Source organism: Pipistrellus hanaki (genome assembly GCF_964339955.1).
Source record: "Pipistrellus hanaki genome assembly, chromosome: X".
Lineage (NCBI taxonomy): Eukaryota > Metazoa > Chordata > Mammalia > Chiroptera > Vespertilionidae > Pipistrellus > Pipistrellus hanaki.
Window position 1 is genome coordinate 75,636,736 of NC_140524.1, and position 24,494 is coordinate 75,661,229.

General features: G+C 38.9%; 2 protein-coding genes and 1 pseudogene across 3 annotated transcripts in view; 1 reads left to right on the forward strand and 2 right to left on the reverse strand.

Moving 5' to 3' along the window:
* MAGT1 (magnesium transporter 1) overlaps positions 1–9,655 on the reverse strand; it is a 39,221-nt gene extending 29,566 nt beyond the window's left edge. Inside the window, exon 1 of the mRNA XM_084869706.1 lies at positions 9,442–9,655. Within this exon, the coding sequence (XP_084725832.1) occupies positions 9,442–9,639 (198 nt within the window). The 5' untranslated portion in view covers positions 9,640–9,655. The remainder of the gene's footprint in view (positions 1–9,441) is intronic.
* A 6,730-nt stretch (positions 9,656–16,385) lies between these two features.
* LOC311614853 (ornithine decarboxylase antizyme 1-like) lies at positions 16,386–18,561 on the reverse strand (annotated as a pseudogene). The gene is made up of 2 exons (XR_014797107.1): positions 18,534–18,561; positions 16,386–17,187 (listed from the first exon to the last, which is right to left on the reverse strand). The product of XR_014797107.1 is annotated as an ornithine decarboxylase antizyme 1-like (transcript).
* A 364-nt stretch (positions 18,562–18,925) lies between these two features.
* Positions 18,926–23,887, forward strand: COX7B (cytochrome c oxidase subunit 7B). The gene is made up of 3 exons (XM_084871258.1): positions 18,926–19,108; positions 20,942–21,066; positions 23,685–23,887. The coding sequence occupies exons 1-3, from the start codon at positions 19,069–19,071 to the stop codon at positions 23,757–23,759; spliced, it is 240 nt and encodes a 79-aa protein (XP_084727384.1). The 5' UTR covers positions 18,926–19,068; the 3' UTR covers positions 23,760–23,887.
* Positions 23,888–24,494: the final 607 nt, after the last annotated feature.

Sequence of the window (24,494 nt, forward strand, 5' to 3'; positions counted from 1 at the left end):
GTTCAGAGGAATTACAAATTCTCTTTAAAGCTCTTATAAAATGAGATTATCGCCTCAAAAGACTGCTTAATACAGGGACCATTAGGTTACTTTGAGTTCATTTACTTTAAAATGAATTGTAGATAGATCACAACAAAAGAAGAACTAGAACTAGTTTTAAACTTTCACAAAATTACATGAGCACATAATCACATGAACAGAATAATTAAGTTATAATCTTTATTCACAATATTAATATTTTAATATATCTTAATATAATGCCTCTCTTGATTTTTTTTTTTTTTTGGAGAAAATAGCAGCTAGTAAAGTAAGTCCTTAACATCATCCATTGGTTCTGTGACTTTAAATGAAATGAAGTATGAAGAAACCAATTTTAACGTAGGTTAATTGATACCAATAAGGATCGCATCAACATTATAAGGAAACAAAAGGATGCTATCCAGGGACTTGCTGTATTTGCAATGCTTAGTATGTATGTATCAGGCAGCAACTCCTCTTATATAAAGTACAGTGTTTAATTCAAACCTCAAAACAACACTATGAGGTACTCTATTTTTATGCTCATTTAACTTTTGAGTAACCAGAATCACAGAGGTTAAGTAACTTGCCCAAATTGTCCAAAGTTATAATAAGACACAGAACTAGGATTCAAACAATCCATGATCATTCTAAACCAGGGATACTCAACAGCACTACTAATATCTTAGGCTAGATAATTACTTGTTGAGGGGAGCTGTGCTGCACATTGCAGGATGTTGAGCAGCATCCCTAAACTCTACCCACTAGATGCCGGTAGCACCCCTACCCCCAGCTACAACCTCCAAAATTATCTCCAGACTCTGCCACATAATCCTTGGGGAGCAAAATTTCCCCCATCTCTTATTGAGAACTGTTCTAAAATGAAAAAATCTTTCACAATACGATTTGTTAATTGTTTTATGTATATTCAAAAATATTTTCTTCATTACTGCTCAGAACACATTACAAAAGATTTGATGATCAAGCAAACCAATGGATAATAGACTTTCTACACTCATGTTTCTCAAAGTGTAGCCTGTTAAAAGTACAGACTTCTGGATTTCATCCTCCAATAAATTTGATTAATTGGGTTTAGGGTAGATTCCAATAATACAGAAATTTAACATGTACCCCAAGTCTTTATATGCACTGAATTTTGAGGACTACTGCTCTACATTCTTAATTCTTATGAATAGGGATCACGTTACATAAATTTTTATGTGCAACACTGAGAAATTATATCAATATTAAGTGATTCAAATAATGAACAGGACAAAAATATAACATTTTAATAATAAATCACTACCTGATATTCCTGAACAGTTGAAGAATGTGATATAGTCTGAATAACTCAAATATAACACCTATATATTTCCTAGACACTTCTTTTTAAAAAATATATATTTTATTGATTTTTTACAGAGAGGAAGAGAGAGGGATAGAGAGTTAGAAACATCAACGAGAATCATCAATTAGCTGCTCTTGCACACCCCCTACTGGGGATGTGCCTGCGACCAAGGTACATGCCCTTGACAGGAATCGAACCCGGGACCCTTGAGTCTGCAGGCTGATGATCTATCCACTGAGCCACACCAGCGAGGGCCTAGGGATACTAAATAGCCTCTAGGAATATTTATGTATCAGACTTTTAATATATTTATATTACCAAAAATAACACTAATTCTATATAAGAGTTATTACAGCAATGTAAAAAGCATGTTTACGAGTAGATTAAGTGAAAGCAAAAAATTAATCTCAGTATCAGTCTTTGTGGGCAGATACGTTTATGCCTATAAATACACCTATGTCAATTAATTAATTCAATCTGAAAATTGTTTTGTTGTTTGGTTTAAGTAACATTAAAAATCAATTTATCGCCCTAGCCAGTTTGGCTCAGCAGATATAATGTTGGCCCATCTCAAGTGAGATTCCGGTCAAAGGGGACATACCTCGGTTGCAGGTTCTTGTGGAAGGCAACCAATTGATGTCTCTCTCATATAGGTATTTCTTTCTCTCTCTCTCTCTCTCTCCCTCCCTCCCTCCCTCCCTCCCTCCCTCCATTCTAAAAATCAATGGAAAAATATCCTCGGGTGAGAATTAACAAAAAATCAATTTATCTCTCTTGACAGATGTGTGTGGAGCTCTTGAAATTTGCCAGGGACTATGCTGGGCTATGGGAATACAGTAGCAAACAAGACAGGCCTGGCTCTTTTCTTCATGGAACTTACAATTCTACGTTGGAAGAGGTGGTAGAGTGGGGGCTTCATGTGATCTGATCCCAGCATGACTTTATGACCTTTTCTTGACCATTTCCCCACTTTTCCTAATATTACATATCAACATACTTCGTCCTCTCTTTAGTGGGTTCCTTCTTTTTATATTTGGTGCTCTTTGGAAAGTTTTTTTCTGTAACTAATCACCCCCAACATCTACCAGGTATTCTCTAGCTAAATTCAAGTTCCTTTTTTAGGTCTCATTTCTGTTTTTATTGATGAATGAGCTGAGGGTCTGAAGCAAACACATTTTTCTGTTAATTACATGCATAGCACACTCAGCTTTTGCCTGTTGTGACAGTGGTATCCATCACCAGCAAAGAACTCTATAATTCCTACAGGTGTCTCTCTTTCCACTCAGCACTTGAAGTTCCTATGAATGATAATTTCTCAATAATATACCAGCTAATCATTCATTTTTTCATATCTTTGTTTATTCCCTAAATATTCATCAACCAAATACTCTATCCCAGGAATTTTGCTTGGCCTTGGAATCCATATCATTATGGATCACAGAGTTTAGTAAAAAACACAGACTTTGAAAACATGGTGGACGACGTGGACCAGCAACAAACTACCAACACTATAGAAGAGCCCCTGGATCTTATCAGGCTCAGCCTGGATGAGCGAATTTATGTGAAAATGAGAAATGACAGAGAGCTTTGAGGTAGATTACACAGAGAGTGGAAGGGAAGGAGGGAGGGAGAGGGAGAGAGAAATGTGGATGTGAGAGAGACCCATGGATCCGTTGCCTACCGAACACACCCTGACCAGGCTTAAGATCAACATTTAAATATGATATTGGGAGATGTGGAAGAAACTGTGACCACCATAGAAATTGATGAGGAAACATATGAAGAGATATATAAATCAACAAAACGGAATATTCCAATGCTTTTTGTCTGGGGAGATGGTGTCCTAGTTGCCCCTCCATTGAGAGTTGGTTGAAACGAAGAATATATCCTATGTGGAAATGAGGAGACTTTATATGATTGCGTCTTTAAAGGTAGAAGATATTCAAAAGAGAAACCTGCGTAAATTTTGATATTAATAAATGACCAAGAATTCTTCTGCTCCTGAAATGAGTTTATGTGCAGATAACACAAATTCTTAAGCTAAATGGCATTTTTATTTTTCTCCAACCCTTCCAATAAATGTGATCACTAAAATGCAAAAAATAAAATAAAATAAAAAAAACACAAAAAACAAAAAACAAACCCACAGACTTTGGACAAATAATATGAAGTATAATGAGTGATAAAGAGAAATTTTGGGAAATACACAAGCTCAAGTAAACTTGAGAAAGGAAAACATTAAATTTATTAGTAAAGACTTTCACAATCAATTTTCCCCCTTCTTGGAGTACATTATTGGAGAACATTTTCAACTATTCAAATAAAACAAAAAGAACAATATTCATAATTAAAATATAATACCAACAAAGTAAGCTTAGTTTTTCTCTTTTCTTGAAACATTTTTTTAATCCTCACTGTAGGATATTTACCCCCCATTGATTTTTAGAGGGACTGGAAGGGAGCGGGGGGGGGGGGGGAGATATTGATTTGAGAGACACATCGATTGGCTGCCTCCCACATGTGCTCCAACCAGGGCCAGGGGTCAAACTGCAACTGAGTATGTGCCCTTGGCGGGAATCAAACCTGAGACCCTTTTTTGATCTGAAGGTCAAGGTTCTAACCACTGAGAAAACCAGCCAGGGTTCTCTTGAAATATTTAAATGAGTATGGCTACACAGCAATCCCACTAACATGAAGTCAATTAATATACCTAATCCTGTTAGTAATAATCAAGTATGAAGAAATTTTAAGGACTACAGAGATTAAGAGGGCCAAAAAAAGCGCAGTGAGATGTTTAATTTTATTCTATCTGCTTGCATAATAATTTTAACTAAATTGGTAGATTAAGCCTTAACAACTACAAAGTCCCCTTCTGTCACTGAATATCACTCATCAAAAACAGCATATAGGAATCTATTATCATTTAAAGCTAAAATATGATCCTGCTATTAAGATTTCTTTGGCCGGGACCGGTTTGGCTCAATGGATAGAGCGTCGGCTTGGGGACTGAAGGGTCCTGGGTTCGATTCTGGTCAAAGGCATGTACCTTGGTTGCGGGCATATCCCCAGTAGGGGGTGTGCAAGAGGCAGCTGATCGATGACTCTCTCTCATTGATGTTTCGAACTCTCTATCTCTCTCCCTTTCACTCTGTACAAAAATCAATAAAAATATATTAAAAAAAAAAAAGATTTCTTTGGAATTCCAGATGTAATAAAGCTAAGCACCACCAGTCTGAAGCCCTCTGAAATGTACAACCCTTTTCCCTCAAATTAATTTTTTAAAAAAAAGTATTGATTTTTTTACAGAGAGGAAAAGAGAGGAATAGAGAGTTAGAAACATCGATGAGAGAGAAATATCGATTAGTTGCTTTCTGCACACCCCCTACTGGGGATGTGCCCACAACCAAGGTACATGCCCTTGACTGGGACCCTTGAGTCCTCAGGCCGACACTCTATTCCCTGAGCCAAACTGATCAGGGATCCCTCAAACTGATTTTTTAAAAATATATTTTATTGATTTTTTACAGAGAGGAAGGGAGAGAGATAGTTAGAAACATTGATGAGAGAGAATCATCGATCAGCTGCCTCTTGCACACCCCCTACTGGGGATGTGCCTGCAACCAAGGTACGTGTCCTTGACCAGAACCGAACCCGGGACGCTTCAGTCCGCAGGCTGACGCTCTATCCACTGAGCCAAACCGGTTTCAGCATCAAACTGATTTGATTGTACTTGTGTTTTAGACCATCAGGGTTTGTTTAAAAATTCTTCATATTTTTAGCTTTCCTAATCATCCACTATTCTTGAGACACTAGTAAAATAAATTTCCTGGTTAAGCAATAACTTTCCAACTCGATCCTTATATTATGAGTGAGACTGAACAGATCTGGAAACATAATTGGCAGGTAATGACTGAAGGAGACAATAAGCAGAGAAGAGTGCACATTTAATCCTTAAATGCTATCTGCTCCATTCTCAGTTCACTTACTTCCTGGACAGGGCTACAATATACCACTATCCCCTCATTGATGTTTTATTATTGGGGAAGTGTCTCAACTTGTTTTGCAACACTTACTGAGCCTTTGGTTCTTAGTAATAAGGTATTTTGTAAAGAACTGCAGTTTTGCATGTGTGACACGTTCACATGTCAGTTCTCAAGGCGATGTCAGAGAAAGTAGAAGTTTTTTCCAATAAAATATGCAGGAAATTCCATTTTCTGAACAATCCTCATAAAAACACTACAAAAAGATCAATTGAGAAAACATTTCACTACAGCAGAGGAACACATTCTTATTTTATTTTCTAATATTCATCTAATATCTTCTACATGCCAGGGGTTTCATTTGGCACTTCATAGCCTTCATCTCATTTAATTTTCACAATATTCAAAGAAGTAGGCATTTTTCTCATTCTACTGATAAGGAAAATGAGACAGAGTAACTTGTTAAGATCACTTCAGTTACATTAACACACATGCTCTTTAAAATGTTACAAAGTTTTTTGGAGAACTGAGAAAAGGGAGGCGAACTATCTGATAATCTACCATTACTATGACCATTTTTTATTATGCTTCAGTATTCTTTGTACATTCAACTCTTTTCCATATTTCATGTTATTTTTTTTCTTTTTTTAAATATATTTTATTGATTTTTTTTTACAGAGAGGAAGAGAAAGGCATAGAGAGTTAGAAACATTGATGAGAGAGAATCATCGATCAGCTGCCTCCTGTACACCTCCTACTGGGGATGTGCCTGCAACCAAGGTACATGCCCTTGACTGGAATCGAACCTGGGACCTTTCAGTCCGCAGGCCGACACTATCCACTGAGCCAAACCGGTTTCGGCTCATGTTATTTCTTTTTTTTTTTTTTTAAATATATTTTATTGATTTTTCTTACAGAGAGGAAGGGAGAGGGATAGAAAGCTAAAAACGTCAATGAGAGAGAAACATCAACCAGCTGCCTCTTGCACAACCCCTACTGGGGATGTGCCCGCAACCAATGTACATGCCCTTGACCGGAATCGAACCTGGGACCTTTCAGTCCGCAGACCGACGCTCTACCGCTGAGCCAAACCGGTTTCGGCGTCATGTTATTTCTTTATTACAGATTCCCAGAAGTAGATCAAGAAACATGGACAATTTTATCAAATACCATGCTTTTTCATTGTTATCACCCCCCCAAAACAAAAACAAAAGCAAAAACAAAACACCAAATGCAAGGATAAGCAACTTCCCTTCTACCACAGGGAGGGAATAATTCACCATAAAAACAAAACAAGTCACTGGAAAACAAACCTTCATGTCTAGCAGAGAGCATAGGCTTTGGAATCAGACCAGGGATGAATCCCAGCTCATTCTCTAGAGCTGTGCTTCTTTGAACAAACCCCAAACCTTCCTTTTGCTCAGCATCAGTTCCCTCATCTTTCAAAAGGGGTTCATACTACTAATAAAATAAAATAAATAAAAATAAATTTAAAGGGTTAATACTCTGCAGTGTTGTTAGGCTTATAGATAATGCATGTAAACCATAGTGCCTGACATGTAGAAGGCATTGAATAATCTATACTAATAAAATGGTTATATGCTAATTAAAGCTGGAGACCTTATCAGCCTATATTAATCCCTTGTTTATTGATGAGAAAAATCCAACTTTAGGATTTAAAACCTAAACAAACCTGCAAGTGAAAGAACAGAGTTGTGATTCTATGCACACAGTTAATGAATTAATTGGATGTTTACTGAGGACCTTTCTGAAAGACACTGCTAGGGAAAGAACACTAATTTAAAAGTGTCTGTATTCAAGATGCACACAGTCTAATGGGAAAGACTGGTATATAAACAATTATAATACAATATTCTGAATTGCTCTCAATTTGCCAAAACCGGTTTGGCTCAGTGGTAGAGCGTCGGTCTGCGGACTGAAAAGTCCCGGGTTCGATTCCAGTCAAGGACATGTACCTGGGTTGCGGGCACATCCCCAGTGGGGGGTGTGCAAGAGGCAGCTGGTCGATGTTTCTCTCTCATCGACGTTTCTAGCTCTCTATCTCTCTCCCTTCCTCTCTATAAAAAATCAATAAAATATATATATATTTTAAAAAGATGATTTGAATTGTTCTCAATTCACGTGGAAGAACCAGGACAAACTTAGTTAAGGAAGAAAGTAATGTTTGAGCTAAGACTTGAAGAGTAGGAAACCTCAGGGATGGGGTAAGAGAGAAGGGAGATTCTCCAGCAGAATTCCAGCAAGTATAGACACAGAGAGTACAGAAGATCAAGGCAGGCAGTTAATTCCAAACCGGTTTCGGCTGCTTATTCCTTTTAAAAACAATTTATCTCCTACTAGGCCCTTCTGCTTCTAGTTCAGTGAGAGATTAAAGTATAAATATAACTTAACTCGTTTCTATTTTCTTTTTTTAAATAACTTTTTAAAATCTCCGCTTGCATATTTAAAAAATAAGTGGCCCTTGCTGCTTTTGCTCAGTGGATAGAGTGTGTGTCTGCAGACTGAAAGGTCCTGGGTTCAATTCCAGTCAAGGGCACAGGCCTGGGCTGTGGACTCGATCCCCAGAGAGGGGCATGCATAAGGCAGCCAATCAATGATTCTCTCTCATCATTTATGTTTCTATCTCTCTCCCTCTCCCTTCCTCTCTGAGATCAATAAAATGTATTTTTTTTTAAAAGTGGTCATTATACAAATTCAGACAATAGCAGTACATAAGATAAAAAGTTAAAGTGTTTCCCTAATGAACAATCCCAACTATCCCACAACCACTGCTAACAGATTGATGTGTATTCTTACCAAAGTTTCATTACACACACACACACACACACACACTATTTTTAACATAAAAGTAATCCTAAATATAAAAGTACATATTGCTCTCTACATCTTGTTTTACATGTAAAAATAGTTTGGATCCCTCCTAAAAAAAACACATCAATTTCTCGTTCCAGTGTATGAACCTGCTCACTTCACCATACATTTAAAAATTGTATATTTTTTTATTTTACTTTTTGCCAAGCTAATAAGCAACCGTTTTAAATTGCCAGATTGCTCCCCCCCCCCTTTTTTTAGGGAATAGTTCAAATATTCAGAAACAAAAGATAGGAATCTTTTTAAATTCAGCTCAAGTTGACAAACATCTGAGATGTTTAAATAGTATTTTAAAAGTGCATGCACAGATACTGTGTATTAGGGGAAGCCCAGAAATGTACAGGAAATAGCATAAGACTGACCAGATATAGGATTTTAGACCTTTTTCTGCAATTTAACTGTGTAAGCTTAGGGCTCGGTTTTCCTCATCTATAAAAAATAAAACTGGAGAACATAAACTATTGCTAGTAATTGTAAAGCTCTAAGAGCATATAGCTCTAAGTCTCTAGTATTTCAACACAGTATTAAAATGCCTGTTTGGATTGCTTAATTGTGAGTAAAGAATACTGTTACCTCCTCCACTCTCTAAAACCAGTAAATCTCACAAGGAGGGATCTTAGTTTTGTTCACTTATGAATACCAAGCTCCTAGAACAGTGCCCGGCACGCTTGATATTTGTTAAATGACTGAAAATGGTTTAATAGCTTCCGCTCCCCTAAATTGCTTTAAATTATTTTTTTGGACAATTTGATAAACGTGGCACAGTTTCACTCTTCAGTTTAAGTCTTACATTCCTAATTTTCCCGTTCTTACATTTCTGGAGTGAAAATGCTCTTAAGCGTCTGTAAAGGAATTTGCATCTGCTGACAGGAGAAGACTCAGATATTCTACCCGCTGGACCTAAAGTCGAACTTCCACCACCACCTGGGAGGGCCCATACTCAAAAAAGTACCGAAAGTTCTGTGTACATGCACAGGCCTAGAGAAGCCAGGCTGTCACATACCCAACCCCACTCTCAGACTCAGCATTCCCAGAACACAAGGAGTTACTTTCTTCTCTCGCAAACCCCCCAACTGCCAACACGGCGGAACTGGAGGCACTTAAGGTAGAACCGGCGGGGAAAGGAGTCAGGAAGGAGAGAACAGACCCTCTCCAGCCCCGCTCATTGGGGAAAGCCCGTGTTGCTGCAAATAGCGTCCTCACCTCCTTCTTTCTTTGGGCAGAGGCTGGAGGAACCCCAAATACAAGCAGCAGCGCCACCGCAATGGTTGCAGAGACACACCAAAGCCACGATCGCGCTGCCATGTTTGCTCCTCTCCCTCCTGGAAGCGAAACTTTCCTCCGGCTGGGGTGGCTGGTTGGGCGTGAGAACAAGCTAACCAGCCCCTTGGCCCTCCTCATTGGTCTGGCTCGGCCTCAGCAGGCGACCTCTCACTTTACGTCACGGCGCTCTGCTGGGAGGCGCCCGCTAACGACGGCTCACTTCTGATTGGTTCCCGTCAGCCAATAGGAAAAGGACAATCTGGAGGTTTGCCATTGGCCCGCTGGGACGTGGCCTCGCCCCTTTCATTTATGGAAGGAAGAAGCGCTTCGTGGCATTTCAAACGCGCATGCGCAGTTGTGAGGCTTTGCGGCTTTTCAGAGGCCAAGATGGCTTAAGCTTAATAAAATGGGGTTGTAGCAAAATTGGATCTAGCCATACGATGGATAGGATCTTAGTCCCTCAACCTACCACCAAATTATTTCAAATGAAAATAATAATTTTAAAAAGAAGGAAAGTCATGTATGGGAGTGTGTGGGGGCAATGGTAAGATATGTACACATATAATACCTTAATAAAAAAAAAAAAAAAAAGAGCCGAAACCGGTTTGGCTCAGTGGTAGAGCGTCGGTCTGCGGACTGGAAGGTCCCAGGTTCGATTCCGGTCAGGGGCATGTACGTTGGTTGCGGGCACATCCCCAGTGGGGGGTGTGCAAGAGGCAGCTGGTCGATGTTTCTCTCTCATCGACGTTTCTAGCTCTCTATCTCTCTCCTTTCCTCTCTGTGAAAAATCAATAAAATATATTTAAAAAAAAAAAAAAGAAAGAAAGAAAAAAAGAAGGAAAGTGCTCCAGTGTTAAGCTATAATCAAGAGGTCACGGTTCGATTCCAGGTCTGGGCATACACCCAGGTTTGGGAATCCGTACCTAGTTGGGGGATGGGGGGCATTCAGGAAGCTGTGGATCAATGATTCTCGTCATTTATGTTTCTCTCTCTCCTTTCCTCTCTCTAAAAGAAAAGAAATCAATATATATATATATTAAAAGCAGGAAAGCAAAATATATACTTAATATCACTGAAGGAGATTTTTAAAAAATATTTTTTTTGATTTTTTTACAGAGAGGAAGGGAGAGAGATAGAGAGCTAGAAACATCGATGAGAGAGAAACATCAGATTAGCTGCCTCCTGCACACCCACCACTGGGGATGTGCCCGCAACCAATGTACAGGCCCTTGACCGGAATCGAACTTGGGACCTTTCAGTCTGCAGGCTGACGCTCTATCCACTGAGCCAAACCAGCTTCAGCTGAGGGAGATTTTTAAAAGTAAACAAGTAAGTGCTCTTTGAATACTTTCTGTGTCCCAGGAACTTGCTGAAAAGAGCAGACATCAAAGTCATTTTAAAATGTTTTGTTTATTCATTACAATTTTAAAGTTAAAGTTCTTATTTTTAGGACTGTAGGGCAATTCAATCCTTAAGGACCATTTGTAATCTTCCTGCCACAGGAGAACAAAAGACCAAGAAAACTCGCTGAACACCAAGAGTGAGAACATACAAGGAATAGAAATGTCCTACAGTGAACTCATAAAACTCAACAAAAGGAAGATAAACAACCCAATCAAAAACTGGGCAATGAACCTGAATAGACACTTTTCAAAAGAAGACAGAAAGAAGACCAAGAGATACTTGAAAACATGCTCAAAGTCACTAATCATCCAAGAGATGAAAATCAAAACAACAATGAGGTACCATCTCACACCTGTAATTATGGCTATCATCAACAAATCAACAAAAGACAAGTGCTGGTGAGGATGTGGAGAAAAAGGAACCCTTATGCACTGCTGGTGGGAATGCAGACTGGTGCAGCCACTGTGGAGAACAGTATGGAGTTTCCTCAAAAAACCAAAAATGGAACTCCCATTTGACCCAGTGATCCCACTTCTAGGAATATATCCCAAGAAACTAGAAACACCAATTAGAAAGGACATATGCACCCCTATGTTCATAGCAGCACAATTTATAATAGCTAAGTTTTAGAAACAGCCTAAGTGCCCATCAGCAGATGAGTGGATTAAAAACCCGTGGTACATCTACACAATGGAATACTACGCTATGGTAAAAAAAAGTTCTTACCATTTGCAACAGCATGGATGGACCTGGAGAGCATTATGCTAAGTGAAATAAGCCAGGCAGAGAAAGATAAACATCATATGATCTCACTCATTTATGGAATATAATGAACAACATAAACTGATGAACAAAAACAGATCCAGAGACCGAGAAACATCGATCAGAACGTCAAACCTAAGGGAAGGTAGGAGAGGGTGTGGGTAAGGGGGAGAGATTGACCAAAGGACTGTATGCATGCATATAAGCCTAACCAATGGACACAGACAACAGGGGAGTGAGGGCATGAGAAGGGGCTAGGGAGGTAATGGGGGAATAAAGACACATATGTAACACCATAATCAATAAAGAATTTTTTTTAAAAAAAGAAACTGTCTTGAAGGCACCTGATTGTACATCTGCATTCCATCTACATTTCAAGCCCACCAGCTCAGCCTCCAGACCCACTGAAGGCAAGTTTCCCACCAGGGACAGTGTATAAGGAAGAAACTCCAGCTCCTGGGTGTTGCCATCATCTACCCAATGTCTCAGTGCTGTGCAGTCCTTCTCTTTGGATATCCTATCTCCCATCCCCTTTCCTTAAATAAATTCAATATTCTTTTTTTTAAATAAATATTTTATTGATTTTTTACAGAGAGGAAGGAAGAGAGATAGAGAGCTAGAAACGTCGATGAGAGAGAAACATCAACCAGCTGCCTCCTGCACACCCCCCACCGGGGATGTGCCCGCAACCAATGTACATGTCCTTAACCAGAATTGAACCCGGGACCTTCAGTCCGCAGACCAACGCTCTACCGCTGAGCCAAACCGGTTTCGGCTCAATATTCTTTTATCACACTTATTACTTGAGGCATCAACAGGGACTTAAATTTTAGGTTATATGGAGAAAATGTCTTTTTGTTTGGCGGATGGGAGCAAAACTAAGGTTGTAAGGAAGCACTTCTGTTTTTTTAGTTATTTGTGTCATTACTTTCATCAAACATTCAATTCCCCTATCTAAAACATAATAGAAACCCTACATAGCTGAAGAAGTTTCCATTTATTTGGCCCAGGTATGTTTATCATAGTAGGTTGTAAAACTGGGATGATTTTAATAGGGAATAATAATATATTCAAGAGGAAAAACACTAACAATAAAAACAATTACCTGTAATTTAGATTTATTTTGATAATGTGGAACATCATCTGACTATTCTTGTAGGCTCTGCTGGGAAACTCAGGCACACAGAGGAAAATAATGTCGTTATGTTGAAGAGTCAAGAAGGTGAGTATGGAAAAGAAAATAGCTGGTTTTGAAGTGAAGAGGTACTATCAAGCCCTAGCTGGTTTGGCTCAGTGAATAGAACATTAGCCTACAGACTTAAGGGTCCTGGGTTAGATTCTGGCCAAGGGCACATGCCCAGGTTGTGGGCCTGATCCCCAGTAGGGGGCATGCAGGAAGCAGCCAATTAATGATTCTCTCTCATCATTGATGTTTCTATCTCTCTCCCTCTCAGAAATCAATAATAATGTATTTTTTTTAAAAAAGAGATGTAGCCGAAACTGGTTTGGCTCAGGGGTAGAGCGTCGGTCTGTGGACTGAAAGGTCCCAGGTTCGATTCCGGTCAGGGGGCATGTACGTTGTTTGCGGGCACATCCCCGGTAGGGGGTGTGCAAGAGGCACCTGGTTGGTGTTTCTCTCTCATTGACGTTTCTAGCTCTCTATCTCTCTCCCTTCCTCTCTGTAAAAAATCAGTAAAAATATATTTTAAAAAAAGAGATGTAATCGAGAGTTATTTTAAAAATTAAAAATGTTTCCAGACATTCAAAATAAGAAAAATACAATGAGACATCAGTATGATTCCATTTATATAATATTCTGGAAAAGGCAAACTCATAGGAAAAGAACAGATCAGTGGTTATCAGGCTGGAGGTTGGAAGAGGGGCCACATATATTTGTGATTTGAAACTGTTCTGTCCTTAATTGTTGGAGTGGTTACACACTTCTATGCATTGTCAAAACTTGCAGAACTGTACACCAAAACAGAGCAAGTTTTACTGCATGTAAATTTGACATATAAAAAGTAAGGTAAGCCGAAACCAGTTTGGCTCAGTGGATAGAGCATCGGCCTGTGGACTGAAAGGTCCCAGGTTCGATTGCGGTCAAGGGCATGAACCTTGGTTGTGGGCACATCTGCTCAATGTTTTTCTCTCATCTATGTTTCTAGCTCTCTGTCTCTCTCCCTTCCTCTCTGTAAAAAATTAATTAAAATATATATTTTTTTAAAAAAGTAAGGTAAGTTTTTAAAGTATACAAAGACATTTATATCTCACTCGGCAAAATTCAGTAGAAGCTTTTATCAAGGCTGTGGGGAAACTGACACCCTCATACACTGCTGGTGGGAATGAAAGTGCTACATCTATGAAAGGTAATTTGGCAATATCTAAAAAAATGCAAATGCATTTACCTTTTTTTTTTAATCATAACCTGGGGATATTTTTTTCATTGATTTTTAAAGACAGTGGAAGGGACAAACCAGACAGAGCATAGACCAAGAGAAGTTAAGGACCCCATACTGCCTGGAATAAAGGAACTGTTCAGAGTGCATTACAGACTATGAGAGAGCAAATAGGCATGTCTTGTCTCTGCATGGAAGAATCCAGTGGCTCAGACTGACACGTGATCAGTGCTTTAAGCAGGGAAAGGGCGAGGAGAGAGAAGAGGACAAGGACACAGAGGAAATGGGAGGAGAAGAAGTTCTTTAAAAAAAAAATACATTGTAATGATTTTACAGAGAGGAAGGGAGAGTTATAGAGAATCAGAAATATCAATGAGAAACATAGATCAGCTGCCTCCTACACAACCCCCACTAGAGATGATCCTGCAACCAAGATACATGCCCTTAATCAGAATCGAACCCAGGACCCTTCAGTCAGAGGGCCAATGCTCTATCCACTGAGCCAAACCAGTTAGGGCAGAAAATTCTAACTTAAAGTTTTAAAGGCTCTGTCCCCTCTATTCCAGAGAAAGAGAAAGAGAGAGAGAGAGAGAGAGAGAGAGAGAGAGAGAGAGAGAGAGAGAGAGAGGGAGAGAAAGAGAAAGAGAGAGAAGAGAGAGTTAACTAAAATAGTCAGATACAATGAAATATTATTCAGCTTTTTAAAGGAAGGAAATCCTGTAATTTACAACAGAATGGTTGGACCTGGAAGACATGCTAAGTACAGAAAGACAAATACTGCATGATGTCACTTACATGTGAAATCTTAAAAATTAAAGTTTATAGAAACCAAGAGTTTGGTGGTTATGGTGGGGGCTGAAGGTTGAGGGAAATGGGGCGATGTTGGTCAGAAGATATAAAGTTTCAGTAAACAGATGAATAAGTTCTAAAGATTTTAATAAACAACATGCTGACTACAGTTATTAATACTGTTTGTACCCCTAGCCGGTTTTGCTCAGTGGATAGAGCATTGGCCTTCGAACTGAATGGTCCTAGGTTCAATTCCAGTCAAAGACACATGCCCAGGTTGTGGGCTCAATTCCCAGTAGGAGGCATACAGGAGGCAGCCAGTCAAAGATTCTCTCTTATCCTGAAGTTTCTATCTCTCTCCCTTCCTCTCTGAAATAAATAGAAATATATTTTAAAAGTATCTATTTAGGTCCTTTGCCCATTTTTTGATTGGATTATCTTTCTTTTGTTAAGTTATATGAGTTCCCTGTAAATTTTGGAGATTAAACAGTAAGAAGTTTCCTCAAAAAACTAAAAATGGAAGTCCCATTTGACCCACTAATCCCACTTTGAAGAATATATCCCAAGAAACCAGAAACACCAATCAGAAAGGATATATACACTCCTATGTTCATAGCAGCAAAATTTACCAAAATATTCTGAAAACTACCTAATTGTTCAATTATAGGAGACTGATTGTTGTTCATTAAAATAAATCAGAATGGAATATAACCTATTCGATTAATAAATCCATACTGATAATGAATAAATAGAAAAGATAAAATTTTATTTGTACAGTTGAACATACACCATTAAATATAGAAAGAATAATAAAAAATAACCTTTGCCCTAGCCAGTTTGGCTCAGTGGATAGAGCGTTGGCCTTTGGACTCAAGGGTTCCAGGTTCGATTCCGGTCAAGGGCACATGCCCAGGTTTCGGGCTCAATCCCTGGTAGGGGTGCAGGAGGCAGCCTATCGATGATTCTCATCATTGAGGTTTCTATCTCTCCCTTCCTCTTTGAAATCAATAAAAACATATATATAGAAAGAAAATAATCTTTTATGTAATTTTCAAACTAATAATCAATTTAGGCAAAAATCATCAATGGATACAAAAACTAGTGGGCGAAAGTTTGACAAAAAAAAGAAAAATAAATAAAGACAAAAAAAGAAAGTTTGATGAAGAACAGGATATTTACATATTTTCTATGTATTCTTCATGTTATCTTTTTAAAAATAAATATATTTTATTGATTTTTTACAGAGAGAAAGGGAGAAGGATAGAGGTAGAAACATCAATGAGAGAGAAACATCGATCAGCTGCCTCCTGCACACCCCCTACTGGGGATGTGCCTGCAACCAAGGTACATGCCCTTGATCAGAATCGAACCTGGAACCTTTCAGTCCGCAGGCTGACGCTCTATCCACTGAGCCAATCCGTTTCGGCCATGTTTAATTACAAGGGAAAAATAGTAATTTTATAGTGTAGGAACTTGAAGGCCCCTTCTTCAACCAAATTATTATTATTATTATTATTATTATTATTATTATTATTACTTTTTGAAGTGAGCATTTATTTGCACAATTACAACATGCGGACAAAACCCAGAAGAGGGGAGCAGGCCTCGCATTTGCACCCCAGTGCAATAGTTGGTCACACTACCAGCACAAAGCGAGACACACAAAGGGGCTACTATCTGCGATGATCTGTCAGAAGTGGCAAAGGTGAGGGTGCAGGCGATGCAGCTGCTACTTGTCCTCGTCAGAAGACTCTCAAATGTGCAGGCCATGAAGCAAGGGTCGGGTCTCTTGGGGACAGGGCGTGCCCCGGTTTCACAATCTCAAAGCCCATACAGCTGAAGGTAAGGAGCAGAGCGGCTCTGTCATCACGGTTCTTGTGGAAGCAAATGAAGACAGGGTCAGCACGCAGCTGCTCCTCTGCAAACTGCAAAGCTGTCTTTGCTCCCCTCTGGCAGAGCTCCGCCTGGGATCTCGATGTAGAGGCAGCTGCTGCTCAGCACTGCTCTTTAGATACCGTGTTTGACATCTGTGAACCTGGTCTGGATTGAGAATTCTCGTCTTGTACTGGAATTGGAGGTACATATTAGACATTAGTTCCTCTGTTACATCCAGCCTATTATCAGAGTAAAATAAATTAGCTGAAATATTGTGATCCCTCTGACTATTCCCTGGCGTGAATGGTGGCGCTGTGTTTATTCCCTTCCTTCTCTCTGGCGAAACAGTGGCTGTTGAGGATCCGCTGCAGGGAGGAATTCACCATCCACCCGCTGGGCTCCGAAACCAGGAAAACCTCCGCTGTGCCTCTCCACGTCTCTGCCGCTGCTCGCCATTCACCTTCAACCAAATTATTAAAGTTGGCATTACCAATCTAATATTACTTGCTTCCTATTAAGATGCCCTAAGGAGACACATCTGTTATGTAGCATTCCTGCCAGAGATACATAAACTGAATCTAATTATGAGGCAACATCAAAACATACAATTTGAGGGAACTTTTACAAAGTAACTGTCTTGTACTCTTCAAAAATATGACAGAGCACAGACCTGTGTGGCATCATAAGTTCAGTTACCAATTCTTGCACTTAGAATTATCTGATCTTGGTCTTTTAGAAGTCATTGAAGGATTCTTTACCACATTTACTTCATATGTAAAACTGCAAGAATAAAACTTAGTGAGAAATAAATTGATGCCATAAAAGACAGAGAAATGCTGAGGAACTGTTCAATTTAAGCACTGTGTGTACTTGAAAGAAATTATTTAAATAAATAAAAAACAAAAATAAAGAAAGCTTAAAAAATAAAAAGTAAAAGGAGACTAAAGATACATGACAACTAAATTCAATACAAGGACCTGGATTGAATTCTGGATGGAAACATTGGAACAACTGGTAAAATTGGAATATAAGCTATAATAGTATTATATCATTATGACGATTTCTGAATTTGATAACTGTACTGTGTTTATGTAAGAGAATATCTTATTCTTACAAAATGAACCCTGATGTATTAATGGGTAAAGGCCATACATGCATGTTATTCTCAAATGGTTCAGAAAAAAAGCAAATACACACACAGACACACATATATTTATACAGGGTGCTCCCCAAAATGTATACACACTTTGAATAATTATTAATTCAAAATGGGCTGAATCAGAAAAGAAAGAAACATTAATTGAACTATCAGCTGTTAAAGTGTGTACAGTATACATTTTTGGGACATCCTGTATATATATGTATTTATGTATAAAAATGCCGAAAGAGAACATATGTGGCAAAATATTAACAAGTTTTGGGGGGTGGGGAATTGGAATGGGGGTTTGAGGATAAATATGTGATACCTTAATCAATAAAGAAATTAATAAAAAAAAGTTTAAAAATATTAACAAATTTTGTATCTTGGTAATGTGTATACAGAAATTCGTCCCCCTCAATGTTTTATTATGAAAATTTCCAAACATAAAGAAAAAGTGGCTCTAGCTGGTATTCTACGTGGTTAGCGCACCGGCCAGGGCACACCCAGGGGTTTCTTGTTGGATTCTGAGTCTTGGTTGAGACGCATGCGGGAGACAACCAATATGTATCTACCTCCCTCCCTCCCACTTTCTCTAAAAAGCAATGGAAAAAATATCCTCCGGTGAGAATTAACAAAGATGAAAGAATTTCACGCTGAACACTCACCAAGTTTCTATAATGAAGTTACGTTTGGTTCATCAAAAATGTATCCACGAATTATGGATTCTTTTTACTATTTTTGCAACTTTTCTCTACATTTGAAATTATTTCAAAAGTAAAAGTTAAATGACTTAATATCTACGGTAATAATAGGAGACAAAAAAAATCAAAGTGAAGGAACTGGTGTGGAGCAAGACACAAGCTCAAGCCTCTGAAGCTGGTGCCTCTGACGACTCAGTAACATCAGTGCTTTAGCGCTCCTCTATAGGGTCCCAAACCTGGCTTCCAGGTTGGGGGAGGGGTGTAACGTAAGTAATTTATAAAGCTTGAAACTACATTTCCCAAAAGGCCTTTATCTTTCCGTGTTTTGAAGAGATTACAATGCTATAGGTTTTCACAGGTCTCGCGAGATTTCAGTAGATCTCATTAACGTGCCCTCCTGAAAGCCATTTTGTTTTTCAGATTTCTTCGCAAGGGTACTTGCCTCCAAGTCCCAACAACCGGCCGCTGCAGTTGCTGCAGTGCAGTCCTCAGCTTCACGATGTTTCCGTTGGCCAAAAACGCGCTAAGCCGTCTCCCAGGTGAGCAAAAATTGTGATAAAATCATTTCCAAAGGGCCTTTTATCCATTTGTCCTCGTGGTCGCTTCTGCCCTTTCCCTCTCCCGGCTTCCCGACCTTCTAAGTGCTTCCTCTCCGAACTAATTGGGAAGATATCCTTAGCATTAACTTAATCACCGATTGTTTCTGTTACTGGAGTTAAAAGCCTAGCTCTGCTTTTTAATTATTCAATAGTAACTTATGATTTCAGGGAAGAACACGTTTGGCGGACACCTCTTGTTCCTTAAGTAATTTTGTTAATTTCAGCTTTGGGGGCACATTTATCCCTCCTCCCTCAAAGAAGAAGAGCCTCCTGTCCAATTCCTGTAACCAAAATGGAGGAAGCGGTAAATCTAGGTCTTTATCTGGTTTCCTCACAGGGAGACAACTTAAATGGTAGCCCCGCGGTTTTTGTTATTTGTAGATCATTTTTTAAAATATATTTTATTGATTTTATACAGAGAGGGAGAGGGATAGTTAGAAACATCGATGAGAGAGAATCATCGATCAGTTGCCTCTTGCACACCGCCTACTGGGGATGTGCCCCCAACCAAGATACATGCCCTTGACCGGAATCGAACCCGGGACCTTTCAGTCCCCAAGCCGACGCTCTATCACATTGAGCCAAACCGGTTTCGCCTTGTAGATCATTTTTTTATGTAAAAGTTAGGAAGGTACAGGGAAATTTTGAAACCTGTATCACGTATTTAGAATGCGCTTGGAGAGAGGAAAGTCATTTCCATGATTGATTTGCACTGAAGGTGACCTTGTGTAAAGTGAGTAGTTTTTTTGTTTGTCTTGTTTTCACAATGAAAGTGGTAATTTTGCTCAAAAACCTTTACCTCAACCCAAACAGTGGCCCTCCATAATCCTTTTAGTTTTATCCCTTATTGCTTATCTATGCACCTCATTTGTCCTTTAACCAAATTAACTACTTTTCTAGTACACCGGCCTTTTCTGTCTGCCTTTTCAGATTCCCCTTTCCCACATCTACATAACTAAATCCTAACTGCTATTCATAGTGTTTAATTAACATTCGACTTCCTTGTATTATAGTGATTGGTGTCTACATGCCTAATATCCTACTTTAAACCTGAGGACAGGATCTGTGTCTTACACATTTTCATATACCCCATTTCCTTTAGCATGGTAATGTATTAATTAGTATTTATTTTAAAAATCAAGACTAGTTTTTGGAGTTTTGGGGGGCAGTTTTAAGGTCATGAACATTTAGTGTGCTTTAATTTGAAGTTCACTTTTAATTTACTTACCCTTTTATGATAAGTTGTTGAGCACTGTTGAATAAACGAGTGAAAATTTGTCATAAATATTCAAATTAATGAATATGAGCCAAGTTTCAGCTGTGATACAAATACCAGTTTGTAAAGAATATTATTGACATCACCTGTTCTTTTTATTTCCCCCCAAGTATTTTTAATTGAGCAATTAATTTAAATTTTTTACTATGCTTTTATTACTGACACTGTTACATTTCCCCTCCCTTGCCCACCTCCGCCCAGATCCTGCCTCCCTTCACTCCCTATGATAAATATTCACATATGCACAACATAGATTCTACAATGAACATTTTGCTCTATTTGTTTTGTCATTTATCCATCTGTCAATTCATCTTATTTCTGATGCCTTTCGAAGTAAGATACTTTTAGCTTCAATATGTTTTAACATTGTATTGAACTGCATAATACATAGAGTTAATTGATACTGTAACAGGCTTTCCTGTTTACAGTATCAATTACATACATTCTCTTTTTCTGATAATTCATAAATATAATTCTGTATATTTTTTTTCTTTAAGTTCGAAGCATTCAGCAAACAATGTCAAGGCAGATTCACCAGAAGAGGACACCTGATTTCCATGACAAATATGGCAATGCTATTTTAGCTAGTGGAGCCACCTTTTGTGTTGCTACATGGACCTATGTAAGTACTGTTGATTGATAATTTCTGGTTTAGATATTTTTCATTTCCATTTAGCTCATGTATTCAAAGTATTTTCATATAGTAGAATACATTTCTACTTAGGAGGGACTTTAGAGATATTCTAATGTAATCACACCCACCAGTGCAGGAATTTCTTAATATTTAGCATTCAACCATCATCCTGTTCCTTTTCTGTATGTTTGTTAATTATTAACTGAAGATATTTATCCATTGATTTTTTTTTTCCCCCATTGATTTTTTAAAGAGAGTGAAAAGGAGAGGGCGAGACAGACAGAGAGAAACATCAATGTGAGAGAGACACATCGACCAGTTGCTTCCCACAGGAACCCGGACAAGGACCAGACACTCTATCCACTGAACCAAACAGGCCAAGGCCATCATCTGTTCTTAACATTTCCAGTAACAATTTTTTTTTTTTAATATATATTTTATTGATTTTACACAGAGAGGAATTGAGAGGGACAGAGAGTTGGAAACGTCGATGAGAGAGAAACATCGACCAGCTGCCTCTTGCACACCCCCCACTGGGGATGTGCCCGCAACCAAGGTACATGCCTTTGACTGGAATCGAACCCGGGACCTTTCAGTCCACAGGCCGACGCTCTATCCACTGAGCCAAACCGGTCCCGGCTCCAGTAACAATTGCTTACTGGATCATAAGGCAGCCCTTTCTGTGTTGTATAGCTGTTTTATTTAAAAAAATATATTTTTATTGATTTTAAAGAAAGAGGAAGGGAGAGAGATAGAAACATCAATTACCTGCCTACCGCACACTCCCTACTGGGGACTGAGCTGGCAACCTCGGCATGTGCCCTGACGGAATAGAACCTATGATCTCCTCATAGATTGATGCTCAACCATTGAGCCACCCTCGTTAGGCATTGTATAGCTGTTTTAAAAGGATTGTATATTGAGTTAAAATCTGCTTCCTGCATATTCTGCCAATCATTGCATCGCAACACAAGGATTCTGATCTTATTTCCATATATTAACCATTAGATATTAGGAAAAATTGCTATCATGTATCTTGGATCTTCTTTCAGATTAAATACCCTTAGTTCTCTTAGTCATTTTTTGTTATATGGTTTCCAGGGTTTTCACCATCTCGGGTCACCTTCCTTCCTTCACTGAATTAGTTTTTCTTCTAAAATTCTGCCCTCAGAACTGAGTACAATATTTATGATGGATGAGATAAAAAATTACTTGCTTTCAATATTTAATTTTTAAAAATATATATTTTATTGATTTTTTACAGAGAGGAAGGGATAGGGATAGAGAGCTAGAAACATCGATGAGAGAGAAACATAAACCAGCTGCCTCCTGCACGCCCCCCACCGGGGATGTGCCTGCAACCAATGCACATGCCCTTGACTGAAATCGAACCTGGGACCCTCCAGTCCGCAGACCAACGCTCTATTCACTGAGCCAAACCGGTTTTGGCAACAATATTTAATTTTTTTTTACATCATACATTTAACAACCTACTAACTAGTTACTGAACTTGCTGATTAAAAGTAGGAGTCGTAAAGTTATAATTAATATATAAGTTGATCTTATTTAATCTTATTGTTTGTTTTATTTTTTGTTTTTTACTTGTTAATCTTCACCTGAGGATATTTTTCCATTGATTGATAGAGTGGAAAGGAGGGGGAGAGACACAAGGAGAGATGTGAGAGAGAGACATTGACTGGTTGCTTCCTGCACGCGCCCCAGTCAGGACCTGGGATCTAGCTGCAACCGGTACGAGCCTTAGGTCTGTGGGCTGATGCTCTATCCCAGGGGTCCTCAAACTTTTTAAAGTGGGGGCCAGATCACGGTCCCTCAGAGAGCTGGAGGGCCGGACTATATGAACTACTAATTCCTACTGTAACACCTCGGCTGCACTCACTGCCCGAAAAACCTGGCAGGCCGGATCAGACTCCTCTGCGGGCCGCATGTGGCCCGCGGGCCGTAGTTTGAAGACCCCTGCCAGTGTTTCCCAAAGTGTGGTACGTGTACCCCCAGGGGTACAGGAAGAGTTTGGTGGGGGTACGCCTCGCACCGGAGTTTGGTGGGGATATGCACTGCACCGTGCTAAGCTGCGCCTAATTCTACGTTCTCATGAGTACGAGGGGTACTCAGCGTTACGAAAATTATAGAAGGGGTACACATTTGCCAAAAGTTTGGGAAACACTGCCGAAACCAGTTTGGCTCAGTGGATAGAGCGTCGGTCTGCGGACTGAAGGTTCCCAGGTTCGATTCCGGTCAAGGGCATGTACATTGGCTGTGGGCACATCCCTGGTGGGTGGTGTGCAGTAGGCAGCTGGTCGATGTTTCTCTCTCATCGATGTTTCTAGCTCTCTCTATCCCTCTCCCTTCCTCTCTGTGAAAATACAATAAAATATATTTTAAAAAAAAGTTTGGGAAACACTGCTCTAGAGAATTAGTACAGCAATTAGAGGAGGGCACTATGTGGAGGGCACTATATCCCAAAGAGTTTCTATTTGTTTTTCACTTATATAGCAGAATACCTTTGTCACTTTTAAGAAATAGTCTCTAAGGGAGAGTAGGCTCTGGTTTAAACATGTATAACTGACAGTTGTTTTTTTTAATTACAGACAGCAACACAAATTGGAATAGAATGGAACCTGTCCCCTGTTGGCAGAGTCACCCCAAAGGAATGGAGAGATTAGTAATCATCCTAAAGTTGGTGTGATAATGAATTATTTAAAACCAACTCATGATTGATGGCAAGTGAAAGCAATGTATGCCTATTAAAATATGGCATGAATGGAGAAATAAAATACATTTGAAACCTTTATTGTAGGTTTGTTTGTTTCTTTTGTGAATGAAAGCAAGCTTGATCACTTTTCATTTATTTAACCTTTGTGTTAATAAAATAAAAATGCTATACAACTTCATAAATAGCTTTTCTCATATGAGGTAGTGTGAAAAGGAAAACTTGGCTATCACCTTGAAGTCAACTTTATAGTAGGCTGAAATTATAATTCATGAATAAGTGATCACAGAATTATTTTAGGTCAACTTTGAGCTAAAATTTGATGTCCACATCTTGGTTATGCCTACTACTTTCTACCTTCTATTTATGTTTATATTTGGAATTTGCATTATTAATTCCTTTTCATTTCTGCCAAGAGAACTTAGGGTGTCACTGGACCAAAGGTAAGAATGGCCTATCAAATGAACTCCTTGGTTCCTGTGACACATTTATCTAAATTAGATCTTTTTAAAACTTTATTGTTGAAAGTATTACAGATGTTTCCTTTTCCCTCATTGATCCCTTCAATCCTGCTTAATTGGGTTTTTAGATTTTTCTGCATTTTTATCTGAGATGTTTATGATATTTTAAAAAGGATCTGTCAAATACAGTTTTTCACTTCTCTACTATCAGTGACCTCTGCTGTTGG